Genomic DNA, 12,260 nt, shown 5'->3' on the forward strand with positions numbered 1-12,260 from the left:
GAAAAATACCGCGTAGTGAAAAATACCGGCTGAGGGAGAGGGGTGGAATAGAGGGAAAGGCTCGCGGGAAAGGGAAGTGGGTGAGGGGTGGAAGAGCACACACAGAAAACAGAGAGATAGAGAGCTCAAGATAATACAAGGAAACATATGTTCCTGTGTGTAATAATAATAATAATAATGAATAAACAAGGAAAGAACTGGTGACTGCAAAGTTGGGGCTATGCTCCACATTTATTCAAGCTGTAGTGGAATGTTGAAGGGAAAATCATGCAAAAGCCCATATGAAAGGTCTTGAGTCACAAATACCGGTAAAAGGCTGCCAGTATCACCTTCGTACCGGCAACCGGCAGAGCGAGCAAATAACCGGCTGTGCCGGTATAATACCGGCCTGGTGGCAACCCTACGCATGGTGGCGCTACAGTATTTTTCCTGCCGCAGTATTGCATCTTGTTATGTCCAATGGTGTATGTAGTTGACAGACAAGGTTTCTTTTCTTTCTTAAGTTGAGCACGACTATATTTAACTAATTTACTCAGGGGAGATCATATTTCTCTAAAGAAATATTTTGCGTCACTGTTCCTGAAGGTAGTACGTTCATTTCGCACGTTTAAAAAAGTATGTGTTCGAGGTGCCTTCTATGTTCTCTAGTCATGGAACAGAGGGAAAAAGGAGAAGCAAAAGTCATATAGTGTATGCGAAATGAAGATAGTGATTTTGTGACTGATAGCACTTCTTATAGCCAGCACTTAAGGGGTCAATCAAGAGATTCCCAAAATATCTGAGTTCTCAGGGGAGAACAGCTTGCAAGGAGGCCTATTATCTGAAATATTTCCATATTTTTCTTTCATATCCAATCCAATCCAATCTGAAATATATCCTATTTTTGCCATATTGCATTCAACGTGGGCACAGCCCACAAGAAGCACAAGCAAAAGCACTATGCAGTCACCCAACACACTCCCTGCAAGTGGACTGACGTCACCTACATCCTCTGCCCACTCTAAAGTTGCACTAAACTAGCCCGCCAGTGGCCAAGGTCGCCTGCTTTTAACGTCACTGCCAGTTTCTACATTGTGCCGGCAGCTGTGGCTTTTTTGCCCATGGTTTTTAGTTAATATCTCTGTTACGTCTAACCAATGTTGGGTTCATGCTCCACATGGTGAATGGATTAGCAGCTAGGAATGCATTTCATGTGCTTGCAGAGGTTTTTGGGATCTCTTTATGGTACCTTCAAGCTGCCGTGATGTCACCATAGCTAATATCCTGTTGCTGTTCTTCTAAGAAATCGGGCCACTGATTCCACACAGAACTTGCCGATCACATGTCGCCATATCTCAAAACAGTTCTCAACCGTTTTTATTTCCGTCCCACGCCCTTCGTGACATCCGCCATGCTGGGACAAATGAAATTCCGATATGAAGACGCCGTTTGTTCTTCTTATCTATCTGAAATGCTATGATGCTCTGCTGGATGAAATCTTGCATTTGATATCTACACGTAATTTACGGCTGAATACAACTGAAATTTCAACAGCAGACGACAGCTCCAGACTGCCCCCATTCGAAGCGATGTTGCTTTTGCACTCAATGTCCTTTGACACATGCCCGTAACGAGTCAAGCTATGAAATTCAACAATGCCTTTAATGCTACTATCTAAAAATCAATCTTGAGGGACTTCTGGGATTGACAGTCGGCAGGAAATATGTCGCTTCCTGTTTGGTGTGCCCTTTTCCAGGCTTCCTCTTTTGTGAGATGCTCACTGAGAACCCTTGCATGTGCCTCTTCATCCTCTATGCCTTCTTCAAAGGCCTTGGACACCTTCTCAGAGTAGATGGCGTCAAACAAATCACGTGCCGTGAACTCTCCCTGGGTCACCTCCGCAGCTCTGTATGACACGTACGGCTTCAACTGCAACCACAGAAGATGTGATGTAGAGAGGACTCCAGTTATAGGGGCACTCAAATCTGAATATAGTCCAATTGCCGGGAGTAGACATCTTTACTAGTTTGAACCGCACCGGCTTTCAACAAACATAACAAAATACAGTTAACGTTTCGGGTCCCATTCGGGTCCCATCATCAGAATGACGCTGTCCTGGTCGTCACCGGGTATTTACGTAGAAGAGGAGCGTAGCATTCTGGGAGGGGGCCTGGTTGTCGATTGATAGCTTCTTTTGTTTTCTTTATGTGCCATGACTCCAGCTGTCTCCTCACCCCCCATTTGTTCTTTTTCGCCAGAATGCATGGGTTGTCAAGGTCTAACACGTGTCCTGTTTTGCGCGCGTGTTCACACAGTTCTGTTGGGTTTGTTGCTGATTTCTCGATATCTTTCTTGTGTTCCTTCATTCTTGTTCGTGTCTTCCTTCCTGTTTCTCCAATGTACACGGCAGGGCAATCTTGACAAGATACCTTGTATACAACGCCTCATTCTGATGATGGGACCCGAATGGGACCCGAAACGTTAACTGTATTTTGTTATGTTTGTTGAAAGCCGGTGCGGTTCAAACTAGTAAAGGGCACTCAAATGCAGAAACAACTCACTCTCAAATGAAAGTCTGTGTTTCAATCCGTACAATTCAAACAGAATTAGTACACACAGGGGTGGTCCCAGCGAAGTACTTTAGGGGGGGGGGGGGGGCGACGTCTGCGAGCCTTTAGCCAATCGCTATCCATTTGGGTGCGGTGGGGGAGAGGGGTTCTGGACACCGGCTCAACCTTTTCTCGCATGAAATCCTATCACTGGTAAATTACCAGTAATGCCAGTAATACCAGTACTGCTACCAACGGACGGTGAAATGCTATCACTGGTAAATTACCAGTGATAGCATTTCGTGTGAGAAAAGGTTGTCCCCCCCCTTGGGATTGCCACTGAATACACACAACACTACCATTTAGGAGAAAAATGCAGTGAAAACAGAACTGTCTTTGGTGGTTCTTCGCAGATTCTCGCAATTCTCTGTGCAGACCGTATCTTTTGCCTTTGGCTCATAATAGATGTCACGCTAGAGCCACAGAGACATCCCTTCTTGGGTAATCGTACGTAATTGCAGGCAAAACATTGAAAGGAACGCCTAAACTGGGGTAACCGAGACAGGGACAAAAATTGGCTCACTGAGCAACACATAAACATTTTAATTGCCAAAAAATCTCACTGAGTTTCGCATGGCCATCAGATCCATGGACTGAATATCTTATGCCCCGACTAGTTCTCTGTGAGACTGCGATTCTGGTGGGTAAATTATATGAAATGTATACAATGAATACAGTACATCACACAAGCAAAAAAATGTGCAGCACAGCACTATCTACGCTCTGCAAACACAACACACCACTGAAGTATAAAGTCCCTCAACGCCTCCACAGTGCCCGTACCCGCGCACTTGTTTGAAAATCACACAATTGGTTCACACTGCTCATTCATCACAAGAGCGTGGCGAGGAACAAGGAATGTCACGTGTCACAGGAATGTCACGCGAGTGCGAGGGCGTGAGCACGTGCAGCAAGGGCGAGGAGGAGTAGAGCTCGTGCCTGGTGTCGGCTAGGGAGCCTCAACGGGTTGCTGCAGCTTCTCACGCGCATGGAGGATCCCTAGTGTCGGCGCGCCCTTCGCGCCACCTCCTGCTCGACGACGGTATTTAATCGTTTTTACTAAAAAAATACTCAAAAAGACAGATACAAGTTACTGAAAAAAGTAATTAAGTTACAGTTAGAAGTGTGTGTTTGAAAATGTATCTAATATTTACTCAAGATACACAAAAAGTATCTAAGTACACGTACTCAGATACTTTTACTAAGTTATTTAACAACCCTGGGTACCAATCAATCCTCCATTGCATCGAAGTGCTACAGCGTGGATTCAGCTAGCTGAACTGGTCATAGATACTTGACTGATTAACTAGAAAACAATTGCTCGGCTTTCTACAAACTATGCCGGCGCCAGCAACAATGCCTATATCAACCAGAATAGTCACTCCGGCTGTATGCAGTGACCATAAAGCAAACTTGGCCGGTTGGTACATAGCTGGCATATGGCGACAAGGAAAACAACTCTTTAGTGTGTTTTGCAATTTAACGAAGCTCACACTTTTTTAACACCAGCATGGCTTTTGACAGTCTTTTTTGTGCACCGACACTTGTCATTTTATCATACGGGGATTCGTTGTGTTACGACTTTACAACAAAGCGTCATTTTTGGGACGTTTCAGGAAATGCTCGCATGAGGTATCTATTCGTACTTGTACCAGTATGATGAGGCACTGCTCAGGAGGGTAGGATAGTGGGTTTCTTAGGCGAGAATTAAAAATGCCGTAAAAGTTGCATTATGTGGCTACGGCTGCTGTGTTCAACCTGAGAAGAGAACCTCGGAGATTGGATGATATGGCTTCCGATATATCTTTATGGCATTTCGTCATGCACACGTCATGGAGCGCACTTGGTTGCAATATGTACTGTTTCCGGTTGACACAAAACTGTTTTCAGGTTGAACACGGCTACAGTGTAATCCTTGTAGTTCGACCAACAGCAATGCATACGGTTCAGATGCATTTACCTCAAACCCCGTGAGATCGGGAACCACCAGTTCTGGAACTAGCTCTGGTACGAACACTGACTTGCCTTCTTGCTCGATAACAGGTTCTCTTTTTCCATAGGCTGAAAAAAGAAAGAGAATGTTGCTTAATACGTGCGCAACATATCCCTACACGTGAGGGTAGGCAAGCTGGTACTTCATCATGATGTAGGAAAAGCGAGAGGCTCGGACAAAGAGAGGATTTATTACGGCCAACCAACTTATATTGCCAAAAACCGGCTGAGAGTGGCAAGAGGAAAGAATGAAGCATTGCTTATTACATTCCTTCGGCTGGCTATTTCCAACTTCTCTTTGCTGTGTCTGCGAGGATCTGTGTGTGTGTTTTCCCCTGCCTCTTGGTTTTCCTACATCATGACATCCCTACAGTTTGGTACGGAATGTGCTTCTACATTAGATAATTAACTCTCGAGTAGGATATGTGAAGAGCATATTTCTTACGTAGAAAAGCAGTGAACCACCGTAATATGATCAGATGTTGGCGTATACTCACTCTCTCTGGGAACCGCCTTGTTGTTCTTGTCCTGCAAGTTTCCTCTGATATTATGCACCTGGAACTTTCGGAAATTTCTCTTTCCGCGCAGTGCTCCTGATGTGCTGATGGCTCTTCTCTGAATATGCCAAAGTAGACGAATTTGCTGGGAACCGCACGACATAACTCCGAATGTCCTCGAAACCACGCTCGAAGGCTCGGAAAAACGAAATTGTCTTGCATTGAACCGGCTACCGCCGGCTACGTAGTCCAAGTAACCTTTGGATTGAGACAAGCAAATTCAGCACGAGAAGCATTGTTTCGTACTAAAATGAAAAAAAATGCACATAGATGATGGTGGTGAAATACATTATTTGTAAAATACCAATTCATAACCCAACAGCATGTTCTGTAACAAGAAGTATAGCTAAAGATAATTGAAAACTATAAACACGTTCACTTTTCCTTCGACGGCTACGGCTTGGCTGTGACTACCATTAAAACAGAAGGAGCAACGGGTCACGTGACTTACGTTGATGTGTTTTGGTGCTACAGGTTTTCGTGGGTGCTTTCGTTATGTGATAATTTTTACTTAATATAATACAGTCATAATGTCCCTAACAGAGACTGTTGATATTAGTGAGGGAGACATTCTACAATCCCCGGATAAAGTGATGTACACCGTGAGACGAAATAGAAGCGCTCAAGAAATGTAAGTTTGGTTGTTTGTGTGTTCCCTGCCTCAGTATGATGATGACTTCCCATCAAGTTTGTTTGCTTGTTAATTTGTTCTACATTATTCTTCAGTCTCTTGGAACACTTTTGTCGCACATAGTGTTGTCTTTGTTGCCGATTTGTGGGTCAGTTTGTTCTGTTTGAAGATACGACGTTGTGCAGTTCACCTTTGAGCGGCCTGTGCCATTAATCGGGTCGCCATTCGACAGTTGTTTCAAACGCGTGAGTTTTACCTTTTTATGTGAATCTAGTCGAGTAGTGAAACACAGCTCCTGTGGGGGGACCGAATGAGACCGCCATAAACCAACTTCATGCTTCAAGCGAGATTTGAAAGGTTCTATTCGGAATGAGTTGCCCTTGGTGTTAGTCATTCACGCGAACAACACCATTTACTGTTGGAAGGATTGTGCTACGAAACTCCTAGTGTTGTAGGAGTGACGGTGGCTGTATCTGGTGCTGCCATTCGGCGATGAATACTGTGTGACGGCATCACTCGTAGCAGTTCGCTCACGAAAAGCCACCCACGTGCCAAACATGATTCCTGAATGGGATTATATGTTAATCCGGTTAGAGCCAGTCTTGATCTCAACTACACACCTCCAAATTTTGCAAATCTAGCACACCAAAAGGGCATGAAAACACTGCTATGCTGCACTATCACAACACTTGTGCCCGCAAATGTTTCCAACATATTGCGCTATTGTTGCACAACACTACACTTTGCAGCAGTGAACCACAGCACACACGCTTGCATTTCTCGACACTTGTAAGCACTGTCTGCTGTAGCATTTACTAAACTGCTTACTTTGTATTCAGCATGGTAGACAGCAAAATTTTTTTCTGTTTTCTTTTTTTTTTTTTTTTTTTGAGGGGGGCGGGGTCTCTAGAGACTTTACATGGGGGAGGAGATGTTTCCCTCTTCCAAATGCACTACCGAAGGCATGATTTGGGGGGGGGAGGTTGAACCCCCCTTGGCTTTGCCCAGGTTTGTAGATTTAGGTACCATTCTGTTGCACCCTACATTTTTAACTAAAAGATAATGCTTGATTCATGCCTTCCAAATTTCTGAAATGTATTGGAATGGAAAATGGACGCATTATTTTATATTTCAAATTACTTTTACTTACAAAAATTGATTTTTTTCAAAAGAGAGCATTTCTTCAACAAATATTTCTATATCTATGTTTCTTATCTTTACCCTGCATTCTATGTTCACATGGATAAATTTGTAGCGTGGATTATTATACCCATTTGGAAGGCAGGGAAGCTGTGGGGTACAGCTTATTTTTGTAAGGTATCCTCTTGTCCTTCGCTGTTATTGCATCTGCTATGCGTATCCTGCGCATCCTGCTATATTTTCCAGTTATATTAGTATTTGATGGGCCAATTTTTATTTCTTTCTTGCAGCTTTTAGTGTGCGATACAACTCCACGACTTTACTGTGGCAATAGCGTTGTCTTAGAACTGAATACAGTCGCTCTAAATATACAATATTTATTAATGCATAAAATGATCTGGAAATTGCCCACAGGTGAAATGATAATTAAATCTTGAGCTCTTCGGAATTATCTACTTGTGAAAGCATGCCACTTGTATGGGACATTTTGTGGAGTGTGTTAGTGTACATTCTGACACATATTTTTGATACTTCACTGTTTGCGACCATAACACTATAAAACTAGGCACAGAAGTCTGTCCCTGGCAGTGCCGTTCTGGGGGGTGCGAGAGGGGCGGCAGCCCCTGGCGCCTTCCCTAACGGTGTGCGGGACGGCAAGTCTGGACAGCACGGTGGGCAATAAAGCGACGGCCGGCATCATTGTCACCCGCACCCCCTGAAATTAGGTTCAGTGTTGCTCTAATAAACTACTGAAAAAAAAATAGAAGAAGAAGAAAGGACGGTGTTATAAAAAAACGGCACATGTATTCTCATCGTAGCACACTAGAATTGTGCGACCAACTACTGCAATAGACCTCTCCCTGTTTGTAAAGAAATGACGTCATAGTGTTCGGCAGCGCCACCAATTTGGTAGAGTTGAACTACGCTCGAAACTAGGGGCGAACAATGTCGCGCACGAAAGCCACGGTCTTGAGGGGTTACGATGGTCCCTGAAAGGGACGCGACCTTCGATCCTAGTTTTCTTTCAATAGGAGGCAGCGAACAAGTGCCCATTCGTGGAACCTAGTGACTCTAGTGGAACCCAGCCCTCTCCTTCCGATTTGTTTCGGTTTCAGTCTGTCTACCAACGTCATGATGACGTTTCTCGGGTGGAGGTCTATTCACACGGATAAAATATTTGGTTTCGGAGTACTACGTTATTTCTTTTTTGCGTCGCGACTGCGACACGCGAGACATTGGCGACTGTAAGTCTCGGTCAAGTGTCCCCTCACCCGTCTTCACCTCGGAAGAGCATTTTGTCTGACGTAGAAAGGGGGGGAGGGGCGCTTCAGGTTTGTCGTGCCCCAGGCGGACTTTGACATCGCGACGGCTATGATCCCTGGCTCTGTAGAGTTACGGTCGGCCGGTCGCCAACAGTGAGTCACGTTACATGACTGCAACATTTTTGATCTGGAACATGGGTTAAAAACTAAAACCAAATTTGTTCGTGACAACTGCATCATTATCAATATGTAATCTGCTGAGTATGCATATCTGAAGCATGTCATACTCTCATTTCTTCCAGCAACGAAACAATTTGACGGAAATCGAAATGTAATTCGAGGTTTCCGAAACAAATACGAGCAATGTAGGAATAAATATTCTCTTTCTCTTATGTCGTGATGACATAACTGCACATTATGTATATAGTTTACATTTGGAGTCGTAAGTGCAACAACAGCGCTATTCACATGTACGTATCACATAATTAACAGAGTCGCAGGGTGCACTTTTGCAACTGTGTCCTCTCCATCCTTGTTTCTCCAACGATGCACAACAGGGAGATTCTCTTACTACCCTCTTATGTGTTATGTACCTGTTACTTTACGTTATGCCCTATGCTTGGCTAGAAACGGAAATCTTAGCGAATCTTCTAAGGGCTAATCATAACAAGTGGATTGAAGCGCGCGGCGTGGGTTTAGTGCAGGCCTATCTGTCGTTTATTGTCTTAACCCGCTTGTCCGCGCCCTTTTGCTGCAGTTGGGTAGTTTAGTATGGCCAACCATACTGATGAAATCGTGTAGGGGGTGAATGGCGTAACGTAGAGGAAATATTGTTGGCTGTGTCGATCTGCGATATAATTTAGCTCTAGAAATATATCGGCCCAGATATATATCTCGCGCAAATTGAACCATACGTCGCGGCGCTATTGCATTTTAAAAATGTATCCGGAATCCCCTAGGTGCTGAAGGGTGTGACGCTTATAAAGCAGCACATTCCGCGAAGGATGTATGTATACAGGGTGTAGCGCGAGGAGCAGGCTGCGTTTTCCCCCTTCAGGAACTACACTGCGCGCACCAACTTGCGATGTGCACCACTCAGATCTGACACGCATAATGTGAAGGAACACAACGCAAGCCTTAACGAGTTTACAAAAATAATCTAATTAATTAACTAAAATGTGTCGTCGATCTAAATTAGAACGTCGTAGACCAATATCGCGAGGTCAGCGGACGGCAAAAATAGAAACCGCAGCGAGCTGGCACGCTCTAGGTGTGACATATCTCCGCGTGTCTTGGGAAGTTTCATTTTGGATACGGCCGCTTTCCGTGTCCCGCTTTGGTGTGTCCTCGCCATCCCTCTCAATACACTGGCTGCCGCCCCATAATTCGTGATGGGTATACCCCCCCCCCTTTTTTTTTTCGAATGCATGAAATCAAAAGAAAAAAAAACTTATCTTCGTCGTTGTTCGCAGAACTTCCTGTCTGCGAAGTAGGTCGGGCTAGCAAAGAAATGCAGCACGATAGCGTCAGTTTTCTGGGCAACAACAACAACAAAATAATAATAATAATAATAATAATAATAATAATAATAATAATAATAATAATAATAATAATAATAAAGATTGAGAGAAAAAGCGGGGATGCTCCATTCATTGCGGAACAGCCAGAACAGTGTCTAACGTGTCCGTCAACTACGTATACGCCGTTGGAGGTAAGGAGACGCAATAGCGAGTCAGGAGAAGTACTGAAGCGCCACCATGCGCCATCCATGGGGGAGCGCACTTTTTGCTGCAATGTGGTGTCATGTGGCCCCTCTTAACAGCGAATACGGAAGCAGAGTGAGTATGATGGATTACATTATGTGGCGCAGGGAGAGCGTGACCTCTCTGCGTCTCTCTGCGTCGGCGGCGCAGTTATTTTTTGAGAGCTGATGGACTAGATTTCTTTGCCTTCTTCAGTTGAACTCGACTATATAGTCGGGGCGCTGAGAGGGATGGAACTCAGCAGAGAGGGGGAGGCAAAAACGGAACTTCGCAGGACGCGCGTAGACTTGGCATTTTTACGATACAGCCAGGGTTACGGCGTTGGAATGATTCCGGGATCATTCCAGCTTTATCAGAACCTGGAATGGAGTGGTGGCAACATTCTTAGGATTGGAATGAGAAGTTTTAGAATCGCCTGGGTGTCCGTATTGTAGTTTCGGTTCCAACCCAATGGTTTTTGCCCTTGCACCCCTTGGACCTGCGCCCGCGAATAGTATCTGCCCAAAATGAAGAGGGAAATAACCTTGTGGAACGTTTCCTATACGAAGAAACTGCCGTTGCTGAAACTGTGCGCGAGAAACTGGCTCCTGGAGGAACTTACAGAACTGATCGCCAATTCTGATTCACGTATTACGAAGAACCCAGCTCCACTCTATTCAACATGTAAATTTCATGCTGCAAATCGAGTCACGCAACATTACAGAGCCGTAGTGACGGGGGTGCGAGAGGGGCAGCCGCCCCGCCCCGGGCGCCCTCGCCAGAGAAGGCGCCGAGCGGCAAGCCCTGGCACAGGTTGGTTGTAAAGTATAAAGTAAGAATGAAGAGAATTTAAATTTACGGTCTCGGCAGTGTAAATGGGCGTTTTCTTTTCTTTGTTTACACGGTTTCTGACGGCAGTGAGGGAGGGGGGTGGGGGCGCTTCAGATGTGCCCTCCTCGTGACGGCTTGCGCAACAAAACTAGATATGCTTCACAGCTTTGGCCTGTCTCTCCCGGGTTGTGCAGTTCCGAAATATTTTTATATTGTTTTGAATTCGAAATTGTTCTTGTTATTTGTTTATAGTTCGAAATCGTTGACTATTTGTTTTAATTTAGCCGTTAGAATGCTTTCAAAAAACAGCGTTTTTTTTTTTTTTTTTTTTTTCACGGAATTCAAGGGCTGGAATGGGGCTGGCAAACCATTCCAGGAGTGGAAGTTGACCGTACCTCTCGTTTCCTTGGAATTGGAATGGAGTGGGTGTCCCCCTTCCCCATCCCTGCATAGCAAATCGTACGAGTTACGACCTCGCAGCGGTTTCCATTGTTGCGGATTGGAGAACTCGTAAATACGTCAAAGCTGGCGCTGACTGTTCAAGTTATATTATAAGTAAGCATAGGCCATATATAGCAAATATGTAATACCTGCTGTGCAGTTCTGTGCAGAAAAAGTGGGGGAGTGGTATGAGCTCTCTCTCTCTCTCTCTGTTGGATAGGTCCGCGAGGTTTTGCGCTCATGATCTACTTTGATGAGTTTGACCGGCATGTTGCAGTCGCTAGTTGACAGTCCTGAAACAGCTGAAGAACCTCTCGCAGCCTACGTTGACGGCCATGAAATTTCATAATGACGTCAACATGCAATTTCTGAGGTACCAGCCACGTAGCGGATGGTAAATTCTTCAAACCTCAACTTGTATTTATGAACATTTTGGGCTGTCTCTTGTGACACACTACGTGTATATGCTGGAAATTACCAGGTATCGTGCGATAGATACATAACACTGAGTGATGTCCTTGGTACATAATTTGAAACGTGGAAAGTGGGCAGGGGATGTGCAAGCTTGTGGATTCCGAAACATAAAGAACCGCAACTTTGCTGCTGCTGCCTAGCGTGCAGTTACAGAAACAAATAGTTCGTCCACGAACCGGAAAGCGCTGCTTTTGCTATCCGTCGCTATTCGTTCAGCCTGGTACCCGTGGCTGTGCAAGTATACCGGATGTTTCAGTTAAATCACCTGGCTAAATAATTCGCGAACGGGTGCACCAATCGACGAACTTTCTTTTTTACAAGTATCTGTGCGATACCACCTACAAGCTGCGCACCGTGTGAATGAGTGGCAGGCGCTCATTATTTAAATAAAAATTAAAATGAGTTTCGTAAAAAAACATAACTTCTAAAGCACGGCGCTGTCGACATTAAAATGGGTACTACCCCTTTTGGGACCTTCAGTGGACACCTTTTAGAGAAAAATCTGCCACCGAAGCGGGTCATTTGTTGCTGTAATTAATTGGTTTCGGTTTACATATTTTGTCGGGGCTGGTCGCGATGAAGCGCAAAAGGACGTAATTCAT

General features: G+C 44.7%; 2 protein-coding genes across 3 annotated transcripts in view; one reads left to right on the forward strand and one right to left on the reverse strand.

Moving 5' to 3' along the window:
• Window positions 1-1,622: 1,622 nt before the first annotated feature.
• The window catches only part of LOC135385178 (large ribosomal subunit protein mL41-like), a 29,228-nt gene continuing 18,590 nt past the window's right edge, over window positions 1,623-12,260 (reverse strand). Inside the window, exons 2-4 of the mRNA XM_064614368.1 lie at window positions 5,078-5,335; window positions 4,549-4,649; window positions 1,623-1,908 (exon numbers count right to left, since the gene is read on the reverse strand). Of these exons, the coding sequence (XP_064470438.1) occupies window positions 1,654-1,908; window positions 4,549-4,649; window positions 5,078-5,240 (519 nt within the window). The 5' untranslated portion in view covers window positions 5,241-5,335 and the 3' untranslated portion in view covers window positions 1,623-1,653. The remainder of the gene's footprint in view (window positions 1,909-4,548; window positions 4,650-5,077; window positions 5,336-12,260) is intronic.
• Window positions 5,571-12,260, forward strand: part of LOC135385177 (protein Aster-B-like) — a 226,208-nt gene continuing 219,518 nt past the window's right edge. For both annotated transcript variants that reach the window (XM_064614361.1, XM_064614363.1), the window contains exon 1: window positions 5,571-5,768. In XM_064614361.1, coding sequence (XP_064470431.1) covers window positions 5,668-5,768 — 101 coding nt within the window. In that variant the 5' untranslated portion in view covers window positions 5,571-5,667. The remainder of the gene's footprint in view (window positions 5,769-12,260) is intronic.

This window comes from Ornithodoros turicata, chromosome 2, assembly GCF_037126465.1.
Source record: "Ornithodoros turicata isolate Travis chromosome 2, ASM3712646v1, whole genome shotgun sequence".
NCBI classification, from domain to species: Eukaryota; Metazoa; Arthropoda; class Arachnida; order Ixodida; family Argasidae; genus Ornithodoros; species Ornithodoros turicata.